General features: G+C 49.5%; 1 protein-coding gene across 1 annotated transcript in view; it reads left to right on the forward strand.

The window, feature by feature from the left end:
• LOC147111374 (scm-like with four MBT domains protein 1) overlaps positions 1–21,392 on the forward strand; it is a 150,383-nt gene that overhangs the window by 59,595 nt on the left and 69,396 nt on the right. Inside the window, exons 6-9 of the mRNA XM_086002204.1 lie at positions 508–605; positions 1,419–1,520; positions 9,267–9,420; positions 13,597–13,679. Coding sequence (XP_085858330.1) covers positions 508–605; positions 1,419–1,520; positions 9,267–9,420; positions 13,597–13,679 — 437 coding nt within the window. The remainder of the gene's footprint in view (positions 1–507; positions 606–1,418; positions 1,521–9,266; positions 9,421–13,596; positions 13,680–21,392) is intronic.

A 21,392-nucleotide genomic window follows, 5' to 3' on the forward strand; every position in this document is an offset into this window, starting at 1 on the left:
CGCTATCAATTACTCATAAAAGACTGAGTTAAGAGAGTAACTAAAGGCTTTTATTAGCAAAGAACAGAGCATGCCTCTCGTGGTTGACTGGGTTCCAAGAAGGCAGGGGGCTGCAGGTCAATCACCTTTATACCTGGGCCTGTGTGGGTGGAGCCAGCCGAGACATGTTGAGACATGCATAGGTACAACAGTGTGTATCAACAACAACAACAACAACAACAACAACAGTGGTTTACCACACATTTAAACTAGCAGCCAGAGGGAGGGCAGCACACAGCCTGAAACTAGAGCTTGCTGCGCAACAGTCATTGTTGAAATGCAGCAGAACAAACTCCAAAGACACCGGGTGTTTCAGTTTTAGTGACGATGAAGAACTGCAAAGAGTTATAATCTGTTTTGTATTGAGTTCTTCTATTAACCTTTCAAAGATAATTCTAGGAAGAGAATTGCACTAATGAAATGACTGGAACAAATAATGCTTTTGTAAAGCAGTTTGAATTTGCTTAGTCATCAGATCATTGCTGAGTGAGGAGGAATGGCAAGCTGTCCTACAGACCATTGCAGAAGAGACAAGGAGCTCCCCTGACCCCCCACACGTGTTTAAAGTAAGTGTGACTATATCCAGGTACTGTGTCTGATCAACACCTGAGAGAGGAGCAATAGCAGCTTTTCTTGTTGGGATGTTTTCGTAGTGCGTCCCTGGCATGGAGGGCGGGTGGGTGTCCCTTGCAGAGTTTGTGGCTGCTACAAAGTGTGGAATCTGGTCTTTGTGTGTGTGTGCGTGCGTCTGTGAGTACGTGTTATCGCGCGCATGCGTGTGTCAAGCTCAGCCTTGGGCTCTTGCTGTTCCTAGGTTTATTTTTTGATTTTGTAACATTATGTGAGCACAGAGACGGAAACTAGTATGAACCTTTCTTCAAACTACTGTGTAAAATCCTAGCACAGAAACAGACCATTTGGCCCATCAAATCTGTATCACTGTTTTGAACCACATCTTCTAATGGCACGTATCTGCTCATGTCCCTTACCCTTCAATGGCCAGTTCTCTTTCTCCAGTAACTGTAATATCCGAGATGGAGCGAGACACTGATCTTTAAGAACATGAAAGGGTTTGATAGGGTAGATGTAGAAAATATATTTCCACTTGCAGGTGAGACCAGAACTAGGGGCCATAAATACAAGATAGTCACTAATAAATTCAGTCGGGAATATAGGAGAAACTTCTTTACCCAGAGAGTGGTGAGAATGGAATGAGAGATACTATTGCACATATTAACTAACAAAAAGAGAAATGCATTCCTTTAATAAACAAAAAGAAACTGTTTAACAGTCGATCTGCACAGTCTGTATCCCACCTGCCTGGTATTTGAATTGTTAAATTACTGCTTCTGAAGCTCTCTTTATTTTGTGTTTCTCAGGATCAGTATGAAATTGGTGAGCATTCTTTCCATGTCGGAATGAAGTTAGAGGCTGTGAATCCAGCCATGCCCTTTTGCATCAGCCCTGCCACTGTCACTAAGGTGAGCTACACTGTAATCACATTCTCAGAACTGAAGAAGTGCAAACTTGTGTTTCATTCATCGAATTACATAGAATGTACAGAACAGAAACAGGCCTTTCGGCTCAACTGGTCTCTGCCGGTGTTTCTGCTCCACAGGAGTCTCCTCCCACCCCTCTTCATCTCACCATATCAGCATATCCTTCTATTCTTTTCACCCCCCTCGACGACCTCTCCCCCACCTGCCCCCCTCGACCTCCTCTCCCCCGCCCGCCCCCCTCGCCCTCCCCTTCCTCAAGTCCGGAGATGACAAAGACATGGGTGTGAGTTTCAGCAGCGATGTGTTCAGGTAAGGATGGAGTTGACCGATGTTATAGACGTGGTGTTTGTAATGGAGATGATATGGGCCAAACAGGATAACGAGGTTGTGAACAGTATAGTTGAACCTGAGATGGCAGCTGAGGGGGGAATGGAATCGGTGTCGTGGGTAAGGAGTTTGTGGCAGGGACATAGACAGTGGCTTCAGTTCTCGCAATGTTTAACTGGAGGAAATTGTGCTTCATCCAAGACTAGATGTTGGAAAAGCAGTCTGACCGTGTAGAGGCGGTGGAGTGAGGTGGAGGAGAGATAGAGCTGGTTGTCATCAGTGTGCATGTGGAAACTGACTCCATGTCTGTGGATGATGTCTCCAAGGGTCAGCAGGTAGATGGAGAGGGGGCCAAGAATAGGTCCTTGGGGTAGTCCAGAGATAACCATGTGAAGGTGGAAGAGTAGTCGACAAGAGCAGTGGGGAAGCAGCTGACACAACGGATTGATGGCCTCTATCTTGCTGACAAAGAAGTACGTGAGCTGCTTGCACTTGGGGGAGACGGTGGGATTTGAAAGGGGTTGGCAGAGACAGTTAGTAGTAGAGAAAAGAAGCGGGGTTTACATTTGCTTTCCAGGATGATTCCTGAGTATGGACGGTTTTGGCAGAGGAGAGCAGGGCCTGATAGTGCACCAAATACGCTCAAGTCTGCATCCCTTTATTTGAGGGAGCAAAGATGGGGAGCATACCAGGGGGGATGACTGGGATGGGAGAAAGTAAAGGTTTTGCTGAGTACACCGATATCCAAAGTGGGAATGAGAGAATGGTTGAGCAGATTGACAGGTGCAAACATAATGTGACGAATGGAGGGCTAAAGGCTAGAGAGTAAGACTGTGCTCCTCAGACTCTGCTCTGGCCTCCTCTGTCTCCCCTAAAACCAACACTGCCACTTTTCTCTCTCTGCCTTTGAAAACCTTCTCAATGCTTTTGGTCATCTCTCCTAGCAATTCTGTCACTGTTTCAGCTTTGGAAGGGGGTTCTTAAAGGCACTATATAAATGCACGTTATTGTTCTCCATTCCAACAAGTTCTATCGACTCCATCCTCAATAACATAGAAGAAACATAGAAGATAGGAGCAGGAGTAGGCCATTCGGCCCCTCGAGCCTGCTCCGCCATTCAATGAGATCATGGCTGATCATCCAAATTCAGTACCCTGTCCCTGCCTTCTCACCATATCCCTTGATCCCTTTAGCCTTAAGAAATCTATCCAACTCCTTCTTGAATATATTTAATGAATTGGCCTCAACTACCCTGTGTGGCAGAGAATTCCTCAGGTTCACCACTCTCTGGGTGAAGAAATTCCTCCTCATCTCAGTCCTAAATGGCTTACCCCTTATCCTTAGACTGTGACCCCTGGTTCTGGACTCCCCGACCATCGGGAACATCCTTCCTGCATCTAGTCTGTCTAGTCCTGTTAGAATTTTATAAGTTTCAATGAGATCCCCTCCCATTCTTCTAAACTCTAGTGAATATAAGCCTAATCGACCCAATCTCTCCTCCTACGTCATTCCTGCCATCCCAGGTATCAGCCTGGTGAATCTTCGCTGCACTCTCTCCATGGCAAGAACATCCTTCCTCATATAAGGCGACCAAAACTGCACACAATACTCAAGGTGTAGTCTCACCAAGGCCCTGTACAACTGCAGCAAGACATCCTTGCTCCTGTACTCAAATCCTCTCGCTATGAAGGCCAACATACCATTTGCCTTCTTAACCGCCTGCTGCACCTGCATGCTTACCTTCAGCGACTGGTGCACAAGGACACCCAGGTCTCGATAGCAAAATACTGCAGATGTTGGAAATCCGAAATAACAACAGAAAATGCTGGAAAAACTCAGCAGGTCAGGCAACATCCGTGGAGAGAAATTTGAGTTGACGTTTCGGGTTTGACCCTTCTTCAAAACTGGAGAGAAAAGGAACTAGATCGAAGGCAGGGCTGCGATCGGACAAAAGAATAAAAGAACCAAAAGAAGTAAAAGAGATTAGAAGCTAGACGAGATGGTAATAGGCTGGGATTAGGTGTAAAGTGTACTGGCAGGGCAAAAGATAGCTGCCAGGTGTGAGAGAGAAACAAAAGGAAAGGGGGGGGGGAGGAAAGGAGTGGAAAAATATAAGTAAAAATGAAATAGGGGCCGAGGTTATGATCTGAAATTGTTGAACTCGATATTGAGACCGGAAGGCTGCAGAGTGCCTAATCGGAAGATGAGGTGCTGTTCCTCGAGTTTACGTTGAGCTTCCGTGGAACAGTACAAGAGGCCAAGGACGGTGAGGTCCGAGTGGGAATGGAGCGGTGAATTGAAATGACAGGCGACCGGAAGCTCGGGGTCACCCTTACGGGCTGAACGGAGGTGTTCCGCAAAGCGGTCACCCAATCTGCGTTTGGTCTCCCCAATGTAGAGGAGACCGCATCGTGAGCAGCGAATACAGTATACTAGATTGCGAGAAGTACAAGTAAATCGCTGTTTCACCTGGAAGGGGTGTTTGGGGCCCTGGACAGTGGGGAGGGGGGAGGTATAGGGGCAGGTGTTACACCTCCTCCGCTTGCACGGGAAGGTGCCAGGCGAAGGGGAAGGGCTGTTTGGGGTGATAGAGGAGTGGACTAGGGTGTCTCGGAGAGAGCGGTCCCTGCGGAATGCTGAAAGGGGAGGGGAGGGGAAGATACGTTTGGTGGTGGGATCACTTTGGAGGTAGCGGAAATGCCGGAGGATGATCCGTTGAATGTGGAGGCTGGTGGGGTGAAAGGTGAGGACAAGGGGAACCCTATCGTGGTTCCGGGAGGGAGGGGCAGGGGTGAGGGCAGAGGTGCGGGAGATAGAACTGACACGGTCGAGGGCAGTGTCCACCACGGTAGAGGGGAATCCTCGGTTGCGGAAAAAGGAAGACATGTCTGAAGCACTGGTGTGGAAGGTGGCATCGTCGGAGCAGATACGGCGGAGGCGGAGAAACTGGGAGAATGGAATAGAGTCCTTACAGGAAGCGGGGTGGGAGGAAGTGTAGTCCAGGTAGCTGTGGGAGTCAGTGGGCTTGTAGTAAATATTGGTCGATAACCTATCCCCAGAGATGGAGACGGAGAAGTCGAGGAAGGGAAGGGAAGAGTCAGAGATGGACCATGTGAAGGTGAGGGAAGGGTGGAAATTGGAGGCAAAGTGAATGAAATTGTCAAGTTCGGGGCGAGAGCAGGAAATGGCACCGATACAGTCATCAATGTATCGGAAAAAGAGGTGAGGGAGGGGACCCGAGTAGGACTGGAACAAAGATTGTTCCACATAGCCCACGAAAAGGCAGGCATAGCTAGGACCCATGCGGGTACCCATGGCAACGCCTTTGATTTGGAGGAAATGAGTGGAGTTAAAGGAGAAGTTGTTCAATGTGAGAACAAGTTCAGCCAGGCGGAGGAGGGTCGTGGTGGATGGGGACTGGTCGGGCCTCTGTTCAAGGAAGAAGCGGAGTGCCCTCAGGCCATCCGGGTGGGGGGATGGAGGTGTAGAGGGATTGTACGTCCATGGTGAAAAGGAAGCGGTTGGGGCCAGGAAACTGGAAACTGTTAAAGTGGCGGAGGGCGTCCGAAGAGTCGCGGATGTAGGTGGGAAGAGACTGGACAAGGGGAGAAAAGATAGAGTCAAGATAGGAAGAGATAAGTTCCGTAGGGCAAGAACAGGCTGAAACGATGGGTCTACCAGGGCAGTCCTGTTTGTGGATCTTGGGAAGGAGGTAGAAGCGGGCTGTGCGGGGTTGGGGAACTATGAGGTTGGCGGCAGCGGGGGGAAGATCTCCAGAGGAGATGAGGTCAGTGACAGTCTTGGAAACGGTGGTTTGATGTTCGGTAGTGGGGTCATGGTCCAGGTGGAGGTAGGAGGAGGTGTCGGAGAGTTGGCGTTCAGCTTCCGCTAGGTAGAGGTCAGTACGCCAAACAACAACAGCACCACCCTTGTCAGCGGGTTTAATGACCATGTCAGGGTTGGATCTAAGAGAATGGAGTGCTGCAAGTTCAGAGGGAGGTAGGTTGGAGTGAGTGAGGGGAGCAGAGAAATGGAGACGGCCGATGTCACGTCGGCAGTTAGCGATGAAAAGATCTAGAGAGGGTAAGAGGCCAGGGGGAGGGGTCCAGGTAGAATGGGAATTCTGCAAGCGGGAGAAAGGGTCAGTTGTGCGGGGGGAAGACTCCTGGCCAAAGAAGTGGGCACGGAGACGAAGGCGGCGGAAAAAGAGCTCAGCATCGTGCCGAGCTCGAAATTCATTGAGGTGGGGGCGTAAGGGGATGAAGCTCAGGCCTTTGCTGAGGACTGATCGTTCAGGGTCAGAGAGTGGAAGGTCAGAGGGGATAGTGAACACACGGCAGGGGGTGAGATTGGGAGAAGGGGGGTCAGAGGAAAGTGAAGGGGAAGAAGGTTCCGGAGGGGCGTTGGTGTCCAAGAGTTGATGAAGCTTGCGATCCTTGACATCGGAAAGGAAGAAGAAAAGTTTTTTGTTGAAGCGTCGGATGAGTCGAAGGATGAAGTGGAACTGAGGACCCGGACAGCTTTGAGATAGAGTGCGCCGGTGTTGCTGAAGAGAGAAGTCGAGTGTGTTCATGTGGCGCCGCATGGCGTTGAGCGTGGATCTCAGGATGCGGCGAGAGCAGTAGTTCGAGGAACGATGAATATCTTGGAGATATTTGTAATCCTGGGTGGATCCGAAGCACGAAGGGTGGAAGTTTAGTTGGAATCCACGTGGAGTAAGTCGGAACCGGAGACAGTTGCTGAGGAAAATGATGTGGCTGTGAAACCGAGTCTTGGCAGATACCTGATCAAACACGAGAAGGGAAACTGAAAGTAATGAAGATGAACAAGGTTGAAGAGCCAAACGGAGATCCCGTCGCAGAGAAGAGCAGAACTTCTTCAAGGTAGGCATTCCTAGAAGAGGTGTGGCAGTGAACCAAACACTAGTACGATAGCAAAATACTGCAGATGTTGGAAATCCGAAATAACAACAGAAAATGCTGGAAAAACTCAGCAGGTCAGGCAACATCCGTGGAGAGAAATTTGAGTTGACGTTTCGGGTTTGACCCTTCTTCAAAACTGGAGAGAAAAGGAACTAGATCGAAGGCAGGGCTGCGATCGGACAAAAGAATAAAAGAACCAAAAGAAGTAAAAGAGATTAGAAGCTAGACGAGATGGTAATAGGCTGGGATTAGGTGTAAAGTGTACTGGCAGGTCTCGTTGCACTTCCCCTTCTCCCAATCTATTGCTGTTCAGATAATAACCTGCCTTCCTGCTTTCGCCACCAAAGTGGATAACCTCGCATTTATCTTCATTATACTGCATCTGCCATGCTTCTGCGCAATCACCCAACCTGTCCAAATCATACTGGAGTTTCTCGGCATCCTCCTCACAGCACACACGCCCACCCAGCTTTGTGTCATCTGCAAACTTGGAGATATTACATCTAGTTCCCTCGTCTAGATCATCATTAATATATATTGTGAATAGCTGGGGTCTGAGGACCGATCCCTGCGGTACCCCACTAGTCACTGCCTGCCACTCTGAAAAAGAGCCGTTTATTCCAACTCTTTGCTTCCTGTCTGCCAACCAGTTCTCTATCCAAGTCAGTACCTTGCCCCCAATCCCATGTGCCTTAACTTTACACGCTAATCTCTTATGCAGGACCTTATCGAAAGCCTTCTGAAAGTCCAAATACAGGAAACTTTGTTATATCTGGCACCGACGGGACCGAGCTGTTGCCGATCTATCAAAACTGCCGGACATACCAGCGTTAATGTTGAAGCATACGGAGATTTGCAGCTCCGTATCTGGCAACAAACACTGTTGCTTAGCAACAGCTTCTAAACAGTCGGCCGTACCTTAGAAGCGTCTCTCTGAAGCTGTTGCTAAGCTACAGAGACTTTGCAGAGCCTGACTGTTGAAAAAAAAGCCACGAGAAGGAAAAAAAACTAACAAAACGGCTCCTGATTTCTGCTGGTAGATCGAGGTTTCCGGACATACAACCTCCGGATAAACCAAAGTTTCCTGTACACCACATCCACTGGTTCTCCCTTATCTATTCTACCCGTTACATCCTCAAAAATTCCAGTAGATTAGTCGAGCACGACTTACCTTTTGTAAATCCATGTTGACTTTGTCTGATCCTGTCACTGTTTTCCAAGTGCTCTATTACATCTTTTATAATGGACTCTAGCATTTTCCCCACTACCGATGTCAGGCTCACCGGTCTATAATTCCCCACTTTCTCTCTACCACCTTTTTTGAATAGTGGGGTAACATTAGCTATCCTCCAATCCATGGGAACTGTTCCAGAGTCTATAAAATTTTGGAAGATGACCAGCAATGTATCTACTATTTCTAGTAAGAAATCACACAACACCAGGTTATAATCCAACAGCTTTATGTGAAATCACAAGCTTTTGGAGCGCTGCTCCTTTGTCAGGTGAAGTCACCTGACGAAGGAGCAGCGCTCCGAAAGCTTGTGATTTCAAATAAAGCTGTTGGACTATAACCTGGTGTTGTGTGATTTCTTACATTTGTCCACCCCAGTCCAACACCGGCATCTCCACACCATTACTATTTCTAGGGCCACTTCCTTAAGTACCCTAGGATGCAGATTATCAGGCCCTGGGGATTTATCGGCCTTCAATCCCATCAATTTCCCTAACACCATTTCCCTATAAATACTGATTTCATTCAGTTCCTCCCTCTCATTAGACCCTATGTTCCCCGACATCTCTGGGAGGTTATTTGTGTCCTCCTTTGTGAAGACAGAACCAAAGTATGTATTTAATTGGTCTGCCATTTTTTTTGTTCCCCATCTGTTCATGGTGCAGATGTAAGGATGCCACATTCTATCACTCCAGAATCACTCCCTCTTCTGGAGGTTATCTGTCGCTCATTGCTCTGCCTGAATGAGTTACCCAGCTCTCACCCCTTCACTCCCCTCTCCCTGACCTGCAATGATTCTCTGGCGGGCGACCAATTCAGTGGTTCTTGGAGATCTGAAAGATGAAAATAACAGATGCTGGATCTAGCAGCATCCCTGGAGTTGCCGGTTGGCTGTTTCAGCCAGTGTTGAAACCACATTACAGAGGCTTCGCACCACTTCATTTTAGGTGGAGAACTAGCAATGAAGCGTGACAATAGTTTACTTTGATAGAGACATCTTCGGTTTTCGAACGTAAACATTCTCCACACACTGCCCTCCATTCATCCCTGTGGTTTCCATCTTGAAGTCTGGGTGCACCATCCATTCGATAATGTAGCTGTAACTTAAAATGAACTAATGCAGTGTGTGGACAGTGCTTCCTATGGAAGATTGACAAAGCCCCCATAAGGCAGATAACCTGTTTTTTATATTCCTAAATCATGCAGAGAGTTGTTTTCAGCCTCACTGAACAAAGTTTTTCCTACCAGGTGTATAACGAGAAGTATTTCTTGGTGGAAATTGACGATGTGCGAACGGATGGAGCCCGTGCTGTTAGCTCATTCGTGTGTCACAGGAAGAATCCCAACATCCTTCCCGTCCAGTGGTGTCTCAAACATGGTCTGCATCTGACCTCCCCCAAAGGTGACTGGAAGCAGAGGGTGGTGGATGGATGTTTTTCAGATTGGGAGGTGGTTTGCAGTGGTGCAAGGGTCTGGTTTGGGTCCATTACCCTTTTTAAACTTTTTATAAGCAAAGAGATCATGCTAGAACTTTATAAATCACTGGTTAAGCCTCAGCTGGAGTATTGTGGACAATTCTGGGCACCACACTTCAGGAAAGATATAAAGGCCTTAGAAAGGCTACAGAGGAGATTTACCAGGATCTTACCAGGGATGAGGAACTTCAGTTGTGAGGAGAGGTTGGAAAAGTTAGGACTGTTTTCCTTGGAACAGCAAAGCTTAAGAGGTGACCTATTGGAGGTTATCAAGATGATGAGACATAGAAGACATAGAAAAATAGGAGCAGGAGTAGGCAATTCGGCTCTTCGAGCCTGCTCCGCCATTCAATATGATCATGGCTGATCCTCTATCTCAATACCATATTCCTGCTCTCTCCCCATAACCCTTGATGCCTTTTGTGTCTAGATATCTATCTATCTCCTTCTAAAATATATTCAGTGACTTGGCCTCCACAGCCTTCTGTGGTAGAGAATTTCACAGGTTCACCACACTCTGTAAGTGAAGAAATTTCTCCTCATCTCAGTCCTAAATGTCCTATCCTGTATCCTTAGACTGTGACCCCTCATTCTAGACCCCAACAGCCAGGGGAAACATCCTGCATCCAGTCTGTCTAGCCCTGTCAGAATTTTATACGTTTCAATGAGATCCCCTCTCATTCTTCTAAACTCTAGTGAATACAGGCCTAGTCGACCCAATCTCTCCTCATACGACAGTCCTGCCAACCCAGGAATCAGTCTGGTGAACCTTCGCTGCACTCCCTCTATGGCAAGTATATCCTTTCTTAGGTAAGGAGACCAAAACTGCACACAGTACTCCAGGTGTGGTCTCACCAAGGCCCTGTATAACTGCAGTAAGACATCCTTGCTCCTGTACTCAAATCCTCTTGCAATGAAGGCCAACATACCATTTGCCTTCCTAACTGCTTGCTGCACCTGCTTGTTTGCTTTCAGTGACTGGTGTACAAGGACACCCAGGTCCCTCTGTACATCAACATTTCCCAATCTATCACCATTTAAATAATACTCTGCCTTTCTGTTTTTCCTACCGAAGTGGATAACTTCACATTTATCCACGTTATACTGCATCTGCCATGTATTTGCCCACTCACTCAACTTGTCTAAATCACCTTGAAGCCTCTTTGCATCCTCCGCACAACTCACAATCCCACCTAGATTTGTGTCGTCAGCAAACTTGGAAATATTACATTTGGTTCCTTCATCCAAATCATTGATATATATTGTGAATAGCTGGGGCCCAAGCACTGATCCCTGCAGTACCCCACTAGTCACCCCGAAAAAGACCCATTTATTCCTACTCTATGTTTCCTGTCTGTTAACCAATTTTCAATCAATGCCAGTATATTACCCCCAATCCCATATGCTTTAATTTTGCACACTAACCTCTTATGTGGGACTTTATCAAAGGCCTTCTGAAAATCCAAATACACCACATCCACTGGTTCTCCCATATCTATTCTACCAGTTACATCCTCAAAAAACTCCAGTAAGTTTGTCAAACACGATTTCCCTTTCATAAATCCATGTCGACTTTGTCTAATCCCGTTGATATTTTCTAAGTGTCATGTTATCACATCCTTTATAATAGACTCTAGCATTTTCCCTACTACTGATGTTAGGCTAACCAGTCTGTAGTTCCCTGTTTTCTCTCTCCCTCCTTTTTTAAATAGTGGGGTTACATTTGCCACCCTCCAATCTGCAGGAACTGTCCCATAATCTATAGAATTTTGGAAGATGACAACCAATGCATCCACTATTTCCATGGCTACCTCTTTTAGTACTCTGGGATGCAGATTATCAGGCCCTGGGGATTTATCAGCTTTCAGTACCATTAATTTTTCCAGCACTTTTTTTTACTAATACTAACTTCCTATAATTCCTCTTTCTCACTAAACCCTTGGGGGAAAAAATTCAGTTGGTTTTTGCCTCCCGTTGGCACCTTAAGAGGGCGCTAATGGGGCGCAAAGCAACTAACGCCTGGGCGCGGCGATGTTTGCACCGCTCGCGAAATTGACCAGACATTTTGCGGCGGCGCTAAACACTACCGCCACAATCTCCTGTGCCCACAGATCGTGACATCAGTCGAGCGTACAACGCCCCGGTAGAGCCCCGGACTGGATATTGAGTGGCGCCCCCTGCCTTACCGCCTGCCGCTAGCAACAACAGGTTGAGGGAAGCGTTTTGCAGTCGGGTAGGGACTGGGGGAGCGCTATTTAAAGGTGACCGCTTCCTGCCTCTTTTTGTCGGCGGCATTTTTGCACCACGCATTCTGAGTGAGAGAGAGACTTCTGGAGAGATTCAACACTGTGTTGCGGAGTTTTGGGTACTGAGCAGCATTTTGCAGGTTCATTTTGATTTGATCTTCCTTGCATCGATTTAGAAGAGACTGTGGGGGCTGCACTCTGAGCTCTTTCCCTGGGCCTCTCCATTCTTTCCAGCAGATTTGATGTACAGGTCTCTCCAGGCCGAGATTCAAGGCTGCAATGAGCAGGGTGTGGATGGAGAGCAAGATCGACCCTCCCCTTTAAGAACTGGCGGGCGCCAGTGTGTCTGTGTTCCATTGCTGACTGATATCACATGAGCTTCGCCAGCACTCTGAGGTAGCGCCTCGCTCCTCGGCGTTAGCGCCTTGAGAGGTGTGCAGCGCCTGATTTCGTTCTCCAATCACTCCAGGGGCGATAGAAGCCAAGTTTGCAGTCGGAGGCGATAATTAGCGCCAAGCGCTAAACATTGCGCCTGGCCGACAATTGCGCCCCAAACAGGGTGATACCGAATTTCTCCCCCCAGGTTCCTTAGCATTTTCTGGGAAGTTCTTTGTGTCCTCTACCGTGAAGGTAGAACCAAAGTATTTGTTTAATTGCTCTGCCATTTCCTTGTTCCCCATTATAAATTCTCCTGTTTCTGACTGTAAGGGACCTACATTTGTCTTCACTAATGTGGGTTTTGATAGAGTAAATAGAGAAAAACTATTTCCTGTGGTGAGTAGTTCAATAACCAGAGGTCATAGATCCAAAATCAATTGGCAAAAGATCTAGAGGGGAGATGAGAAATTTACTCAGAGTTGTCGGGATCTGGAACACTCTACCTGAAATGGTGGTGGAAGCTGATTCCATAAATAATTTTAAAAGGGAGTTGGACGGGTAGTTGAGGATGAGGAACTTACAGGGTTACGGACTTAAAACGGGGATGTGGGACTAAGCATGACTGCTCCTTCAAAGAGCCAACACAGGCACGACGGGCCAAATGGCCGCCTTATGTGCTGTAAGATTCTATGATCTTGTTCTTTCGTAACTGCATGGCAGGTGCAGCTGTTAGCTAGCGAGTTCTTCAATAATAAAAATACAAAATGCTGGAAATACTCAACAGGTCAGGCAGCATCTGTGGAGCGAACTCTTCACTAACTTTGTATTAGTGAACTTGCCCTTGAAAGTTCTCCTTTCATGAAAACTTCTTCTTTCTTGCCATTGTTTGTCAATGTGTACCAATATTGTTCTAATATTGTCTAAGACCCATGGCAAAGTTGTAACTGATGGGGCACTGCTCTTGAAATCAGGTGTGATCGTCAATTATGAGTCAATCATATGGACATGGCCTTGATGTGCCCTGGGTGCTGGTGGTGTTAGGAACATAGGAACAGGACGAGGCTATTCAGCCCCTCGAGCCTCTTACGCCATTCAGTTAGATCATTGCTGATCTGAGCCTCAACCCCATTTACCTGTTTGTGTTCAGCAGGTGGAGTGCCATTAAAAGCTAATTGCAATGGAAATACTTTCCAGACATCATTATGCTCACATGCCACAGGTGGTCTAAGTAACGGGTTGACTGTGATGGTTTAAAGAGAGAAAAGCTGCTGTGTGGGGAGATGTGTGGAATCTGCTGTTTGACTGTGACAGACTCTGCATTGTGAAATATTTGATTGAATGAAAGGTTGGCAGAAGGTACTTTTTAATAAAAGCTGCACAAGTTGCAGGTATGCAGAAAGCTAGCCTAGAAATATGTAATTTCATAGGATGGAAGGTTAACCTGTACTAATATGTCTGCTGTTTAATCAATGCCCTCAGGTTTTCCTGGACAGGATTTTGACTGGGCTGATTATTTGAAGAAGTCTGGTTCCAAGGCTGCACTGGAACACTGCTTCCCTTCTGTAAGTGTCAGTCACGGAAACTGTGGAGGGGGTGGGGGTGTGTATGGGGTGGGTTGGGGGGGGGATGTGTGTGTGGGGGGGGGTCGGGGATGTGTGTGTGGGGTGGGTGTGGAGGCGTGTGGAGGGATGTGAGGTGAGTGGGGTATGTGTGGGGTGGGTGTGTGACCCACTGTCCCAGAGTGTGAAAGGACAGTGTGTGACCCACTGTCCCAGAGTGTGACAGGACAGTGTGTGACCCACTGTCCCAGAGTGTGACAGGACAGTGTGTAACCCACTGTCCCAGAGTGTGACAGGACAGTGTGTGACCCACTGTCCCAGAGTGTGACAGGACAGTGTGTGACCCACTGTCCCAGAGTGTGACAGGACAGTGTGTGACCCACTGTCCCAGAGTGTGACAGGACAGTGTGTGACCCACTGTCCCAGAGTGTGACAGGACAGTGTGTGACCCACTGTCCCAGAGTGTGACAGGACAGTGTGTGACCCACTGTCCCAGAGTGTGACAGGACAGTGTGTGACCCACTGTCCCAGAGTGTGACAGGACAGTGTGTGACCCACTGTCCCAGAGTGTGACAGGACAGTGTGTGACCCACTGTCCCAGAGTGTGACAGGACAGTGTGTGACCCACTGTCCCAGAGTGTGACAGGACAGTGTGTGACCCACTGTCCCAGAGTGTGACAGGACAGTGTGTGACCCACTGTCCCAGAGTGTGACAGGACAGTGTGTGACCCACTGTCCCAGAGTGTGACAGGACAGTGTGTGACCCACTGTCCCAGAGTGTGACAGGACAGTGTGTGACCCACTGTCCCAGAGTGTGACAGGACAGTGTGTGACCCACTGTCCCAGAGTGTGACAGGACAGTGTGTGACCCACTGTCCCAGAGTGTGACAGGACAGTGTGTGACCCACTGTCCCAGAGTGTGACAGGACAGTGTGTGACCCACTGTCCCAGAGTGTGACAGGACAGTGTGTGACCCACTGTCCCAGAGTGTGACAGGACAGTGTGTGACCCACTGTCCCAGAGTGTGACAGGACAGTGTGTGACCCACTGTCCCAGAGTGTGACAGGACAGTGTGTGACCCACTGTCCCAGAGTGTGACAGGACAGTGTGTGACCCACTGTCCCAGAGTGTGACAGGACAGTGTGTGACCCACTGTCCCAGAGTGTGACAGGACAGTGTGTGACCCACTGTCCCAGAGTGTGACAGGACAGTGTGTGACCCACTGTCCCAGAGTGTGACAGGACAGTGTGTGACCCACTGTCCCAGAGTGTGACAGGACAGTGTGTGACCCACTGTCCCAGAGTGTGACAGGACAGTGTGTGACCCACTGTCCCAGAGTGTGACAGGACAGTGTGTGACCCACTGTCCCAGAGTGTGACAGGACAGTGTGTGACCCACTGTCCCAGAGTGTGACAGGACAGTGTGTGACCCACTGTCCCAGAGTGTGACAGGACAGTGTGTGACCCACTGTCCCAGAGTGTGACAGGACAGTGTGTGACCCACTGTCCCAGAGTGTGACAGGACAGTGTGTGACCCACTGTCCCAGAGTGTGACAGGACAGTGTGTGACCCACTGTCCCAGAGTGTGACAGGACAGTGTGTGACCCACTGTCCCAGAGTGTGACAGGACAGTGTGTGACCCACTGTCCCAGAGTGTGACAGGACAGTGTGTGACCCACTGTCCCAGAGTGTGACAGGACAGTGTGTGACCCACTGTCCCAGAGTGTGACAGGACAGTGTGTGACCCACTGTCCCAGAGTGTGACAGGACAGTGTGTGACCCACTGTCCCAGAGTGTGACAGGACAGTGTGTGACCCACTGTCCCAGAGTGTGACAGGACAGTGTGTGACCCACTGTCCCAGAGTGTGACAGGACAGTGTGTGACCCACTGTCCCAGAGTGTGACAGGACAGTGTGTGACCCACTGGCCCAGAGTGTGACAGGACAGTGTGTGACCCACTGGCCCAGAGTGTGACAGGACAGTGTGTGACCCACTGGCCCAGAGTGTGACAGGACAGTGTGTGACCCACTGGCCCAGAGTGTGACAGGACAGTGTGTGACCCACTGGCCCAGAGTGTGACAGGACAGTGTGTGACCCACTGGCCCAGAGTGTGACAGGACAGTGTGTGACCCACTGGCCCAGAGTGTGACAGGACAGTGTGTGACCCACTGGCCCAGAGTGTGACAGGACAGTGTGTGACCCACTGGCCCAGAGTGTGACAGGACAGTGTGTGACCCACTGGCCCAGAGTGTGACAGGACAGTGTGTGACCCACTGGCCCAGAGTGTGACAGGACAGTGTGTGACCCACTGGCCCAGAGTGTGACAGGACAGTGTGTGACCCACTGGCCCAGAGTGTGACAGGACAGTGTGTGACCCACTGGCCCAGAGTGTGACAGGACAGTGTGTGACCCACTGGCCCAGAGTGTGACAGGACAGTGTGTGACCCACTGGCCCAGAGTGTGACAGGACAGTGTGTGACCCACTGGCCCAGAGTGTGACAGGACAGTGTGTGACCCACTGGCCCAGAGTGTGACAGGACAGTGTGTGACCCACTGGCCCAGAGTGTGACAGGACAGTGTGTGACCCACTGGCCCAGAGTGTGACAGGACAGTGTGTGACCCACTGGCCCAGAGTGTGACAGGACAGTGTGTGACCCACTGGCCCAGAGTGTGACAGGACAGTGTGTGACCCACTGGCCCAGAGTGTGACAGGACAGTGTGTGACCCACTGGCCCAGAGTGTGACAGGACAGTGTGTGACCCACTGGCCCAGAGTGTGACAGGACAGTGTGTGACCCACTGGCCCAGAGTGTGACAGGACAGTGTGTGACCCACTGGCCCAGAGTGTGACAGGACAGTGTGTGACCCACTGGCCCAGAGTGTGACAGGACAGTGTGTGACCCACTGGCCCAGAGTGTGACAGGACAGTGTGTGACCCACTGGCCCAGAGTGTGACAGGACAGTGTGTGACCCACTGGCCCAGAGTGTGACAGGACAGTGTGTGACCCACTGGCCCAGAGTGTGACAGGACAGTGTGTGACCCACTGGCCCAGAGTGTGACAGGACAGTGTGTGACCCACTGGCCCAGAGTGTGACAGGACAGTGTGTGACCCACTGGCCCAGAGTGTGACAGGACAGTGTGTGACCCACTGGCCCAGAGTGTGACAGGACAGTGTGTGACCCACTGGCCCAGAGTGTGACAGGACAGTGTGTGACCCACTGGCCCAGAGTGTGACAGGACAGTGTGTGACCCACTGGCCCAGAGTGTGACAGGACAGTGTGTGACCCACTGGCCCAGAGTGTGACAGGACAGTGTGTGACCCACTGGCCCAGAGTGTGACAGGACAGTGTGTGACCCACTGGCCCAGAGTGTGACAGGACAGTGTGTGACCCACTGGCCCAGAGTGTGACAGGACAGTGTGTGACCCACTGGCCCAGAGTGTGACAGGACAGTGTGTGACCCACTGGCCCAGAGTGTGACAGGACAGTGTGTGACCCACTGGCCCAGAGTGTGACAGGACAGTGTGTGACCCACTGGCCCAGAGTGTGACAGGACAGTGTGTGACCCACTGGCCCAGAGTGTGACAGGACAGTGTGTGACCCACTGTCCCAGAGTGTGACAGGACAGTGTGTGACCCACTGTCCCAGAGTGTGAACGGACAGTGTCTGACCCACTGTCCCAGAGTGTGAACGGACAGTGTCTGACCCACTGTCCCAGAGTGTGAACGGACAGTGTCTGACCCACTGTCCCAGAGTGTGAACGGACAGTGTCTGACCCACTGTCCCAGAGTGTGAACGGACAGTGTCTGACCCACTGTCCCAGAGTGTGAACGGACAGTGTCTGACCCACTGTCCCAGAGTGTGAACGGACAGTGTGTGACCCACTGTCCCAGAGTGTGAACGGACAGTGTGTGACCCACTGTCCCAGAGTGTGAACGGACAGTGTGTGACCCACTGTCCCAGAGTGTGAACGGACAGTGTGTGACCCACTGTCCCAGAGTGTGAACGGACAGTGTGTGACCCACTGTCCCAGAGTGTGAACGGACAGTGTGTGACCCACTGTCCCAGAGTGTGAACGGACAGTGTCTGACCCACTGTCCCAGAGTGTGAACGGACAGTGTCTGACCCACTGTCCCAGAGTGTGAACGGACAGTGTCTGACCCACTGTCCCAGAGTGTGAACGGACAGTGTCTGACCCACTGTCCCAGAGTGTGAACGGACAGTGTCTGACCCACTGTCCCAGAGTGTGAACGGACAGTGTCTGACCCACTGTCCCAGAGTGTGAACGGACAGTGTCTGACCCACTGTCCCAGAGTGTGAACGGACAGTGTCTGACCCACTGTCCCAGAGTGTGAACGGACAGTGTCTGACCCACTGTCCCAGAGTGTGAACGGACAGTGTCTGACCCACTGTCCCAGAGTGTGAACGGACAGTGTCTGACCCACTGTCCCAGAGTGTGAACGGACAGTGTCTGACCCACTGTCCCAGAGTGTGAACGGACAGTGTCTGACCCACTGTCCCAGAGTGTGAACGGACAGTGTCTGACCCACTGTCCCAGAGTGTGAACGGACAGTGTCTGACCCACTGTCCCAGAGTGTGAACGGACAGTGTCTGACCCACTGTCCCAGAGTGTGAACGGACAGTGTCTGACCCACTGTCCCAGAGTGTGAACGGACAGTGTCTGACCCACTGTCCCAGAGTGTGAACGGACAGTGTCTGACCCACTGTCCCAGAGTGTGAACGGACAGTGTCTGACCCACTGTCCCAGAGTGTGAACGGACAGTGTCTGACCCACTGTCCCAGAGTGTGAACGGACAGTGTCTGACCCACTGTCCCAGAGTGTGAACGGACAGTGTCTGACCCACTGTCCCAGAGTGTGAACGGACAGTGTCTGACCCACTGTCCCAGAGTGTGAACGGACAGTGTCTGACCCACTGTCCCAGAGTGTGAACGGACAGTGTCTGACCCACTGTCCCAGAGTGTGAAAGGACAGTGTGTGACCCACTGTCCCAGTGTGAAAGGACAGTGTGTGACCCACTGTCCCAGAGTGTGAAAATCCTCTTCATCAAATTTTATTTTGGTACTGTTTTAAGAATTTAAAAAATAGGTTCACCGCCTCAAGACAAAGGGATATCCTGGGACAAATTGCAGTCTCAACTTTTTATTCATGGAATCATAGAATGATACAGCACAGAAGGAGGCATTTTGCCCGTCGTGGCTGTGCTAGACCTTTGAAAGAGCAGTTGTGCTTAGTCCCATATAACCGTTTTTTTGTCTGTAACTCTGTATGTTCCTCATCCTCAAGTACCTTTAAGGATTTGTGTATATGGACACCAAGGTCTCTGCTCATCGACACTTTTCAAAATCGTGCCATTTATAGTAAACTGTCTTTCTACATTAGTCCTCCCAAAGTGCATGACTTCACACTTCTCCGCATTGAACTCTATCTGCCATGTTTCTGCCCATTTCACCATCCTGTCTGTCATCCTGACGCCTATAACTATCCTCATTACTATCTACTACGTTGCCAAGTTTTGTATCATCTGCAAACTTTATAATGCTGCTCCTTACATAAGAATATAAGACGTAGGAGCAGGAGTCGGTCATTTGGCCCCTCGAGCCTGCTCCGCCATTCAATAAGATCATGGCTGATCTGATCTTGGCCTCAACTCCACTTCCCTGCCCGCTCCCCATAACCCTCGACTCCCTTATCGTTCAAAAATCTGTCTATCTCCACCTTAAATATATTCAATGACCCAACCTCCACAGCTCTCTGGGGTCTAGTCATTTATAAAAAAATTAAAGAGTAATGGAGCCAAAACTGACTCTTGGGGAACACCACTGCAAACCGCCTCCCGGTCTGAAAAACATCCATCCGCCACCACCCTCTGCTTCCTGTCACTGAGCCAATTCCATATCCATACCAACACTTTCCCCTGAATTCCATGGGTTTCCATCTTCTTAACAAGTCTCCTGTGTGGCACATATGAGGAGAGGTTGAGTAGATTGGGACTCTACTCATTGGAAATAACAACAGAAAATGCTGGAAAAACTCAGCAGGTCAGGCAACATCCGTGGAGAGAAATTTGAGTTGACGTTTCGGGTCGAACCCTTCTTCAAAACTGGAAAGAAAAGAAAATAGATCGAAGGCAGGGCTGTGATCGGACAAAAGAAGTGAAAGAGACAAAAGAAGTAGAAGAGAGTTCAGAAGAATGAGAGGCGATCTTATTGAAACATATAAGATTGTGAAGGGGCTTGATCGGGTGGATGTGGTGAGGATGTTCCCAATGATGGGTGAAACTAGAACTAGGGGGCATAATCTTAGAATAAGGGGCTGCTCTTTCAAAACTGAGATGAGGAGAAACTTCTTCACTCAAAGGGTAGTAGGTCTGTGGAATTTGCTGCCCCAGAAAGCTGTGGAAGCTACATCATTAAATAAATTTAAAACAGAAATAGACAGTTTCTTAGAAGTAAAGGGAATTAGGGGTTACGGGGAGCGGGCAGGAAATTGGACATGAGTCTAGATTCGGAATGGTCATGGCCCTGTGGGTAGTGGAGCAGGCCCAGGGGCCGTGTAGCCTGGTTCTGCTCCTACTTCTTGTGTTCTAATTATGTGTTAGATTTCAGGAGATGGTTCTATTCCTGTTCCTGGCTGGGGTGGAGATCGCCTTTACAGAAGGTAAGTACTGTAGAAAATATAGGGACAGAGTGATCTCCTGGACGAGTTTCGATCGCCTAGATGGGTCGGAGAGGAATTTCCCAGATTTTCTTTTCTCCCAAATTGGCCATTGGGTCTTTTATCTGGTTTTTCACCTCTCCCGGGAGATCACATGGGTTCGGGTGGATGTAGAGTGATAGTAGATTTGAGGTTAGGATCAGATCAGCCATGATCTTATTGAATGGTGGAGCAGGCTCGAGGGGCCGATTGGCCTACTCCTGCTCCTATTTCTTATGTTCTTATGTATGTTCTTACTTTGTAGAATGTCTTCCGAAGGTCAATTGTCCGGATTTTGCGTTGAGAATACCGGTGAGGCTAACAGCGCTCACCATTATTATAGATTAAATCGGACAGCAACTTCCAAACTGCGCATGTGCAATTAAACGCGGAAATCCAGAAGTTGCTGTCTGAGTTACCCTGCTACTCCACGGGCTGTGCTATAACAGCTAAAATGAAGTTTTTTTTCGCTTTCTCTACATGATTTAAATCTAATTTATACTTCTTGGTTTAGACTCTGCGGGCTGAATTTTTACCTTTGAATGGGTTGGGGGGAGGGGGTTGGGCCGCGTAGCGGGTCGCCATCACAAACAGTCCATCAGCGCACTCTTCACTGCGTGTTTAACTTAATTAGATCACTTGACTAAGTCATGCGGGTTTCCCGGCCAATTAAATGGAGCGGGCCTAATGACGCCGTGGATGACTAGACTTCAGCTCACCTATTTAAAGGGGCAGTGGACAGATGAGAGTTGAAGGCTGTTGGAGGTCGTCCAAAGGTGCTTGTAAGAGGTGCCTGTCAGTGTTACAGCCAGTAGTTTGACTTTGACTGAGGGTGCAATCATTTAGAGACAACAATGCAGTCTCGGCGCCAGAAGGCAGCGCCCAGGTTTTCAGATTCCTCCCTAGACATTCTGCTCCAGGGAGTGAGAGCAAGGAAGAGGTCCTCTTCCCTGGTGATGGCAGGAATAGGCCAGCCACTGAAACCAAAAGGGCATGGTTGGAA

The sequence above is a fragment of the Somniosus microcephalus genome, chromosome 11 (genome assembly GCF_052327205.1).
Source record: "Somniosus microcephalus isolate GS21.2 chromosome 11, FLI_Smic_1.0, whole genome shotgun sequence".
Classification (NCBI taxonomy): domain Eukaryota; kingdom Metazoa; phylum Chordata; class Chondrichthyes; order Squaliformes; family Somniosidae; genus Somniosus; species Somniosus microcephalus.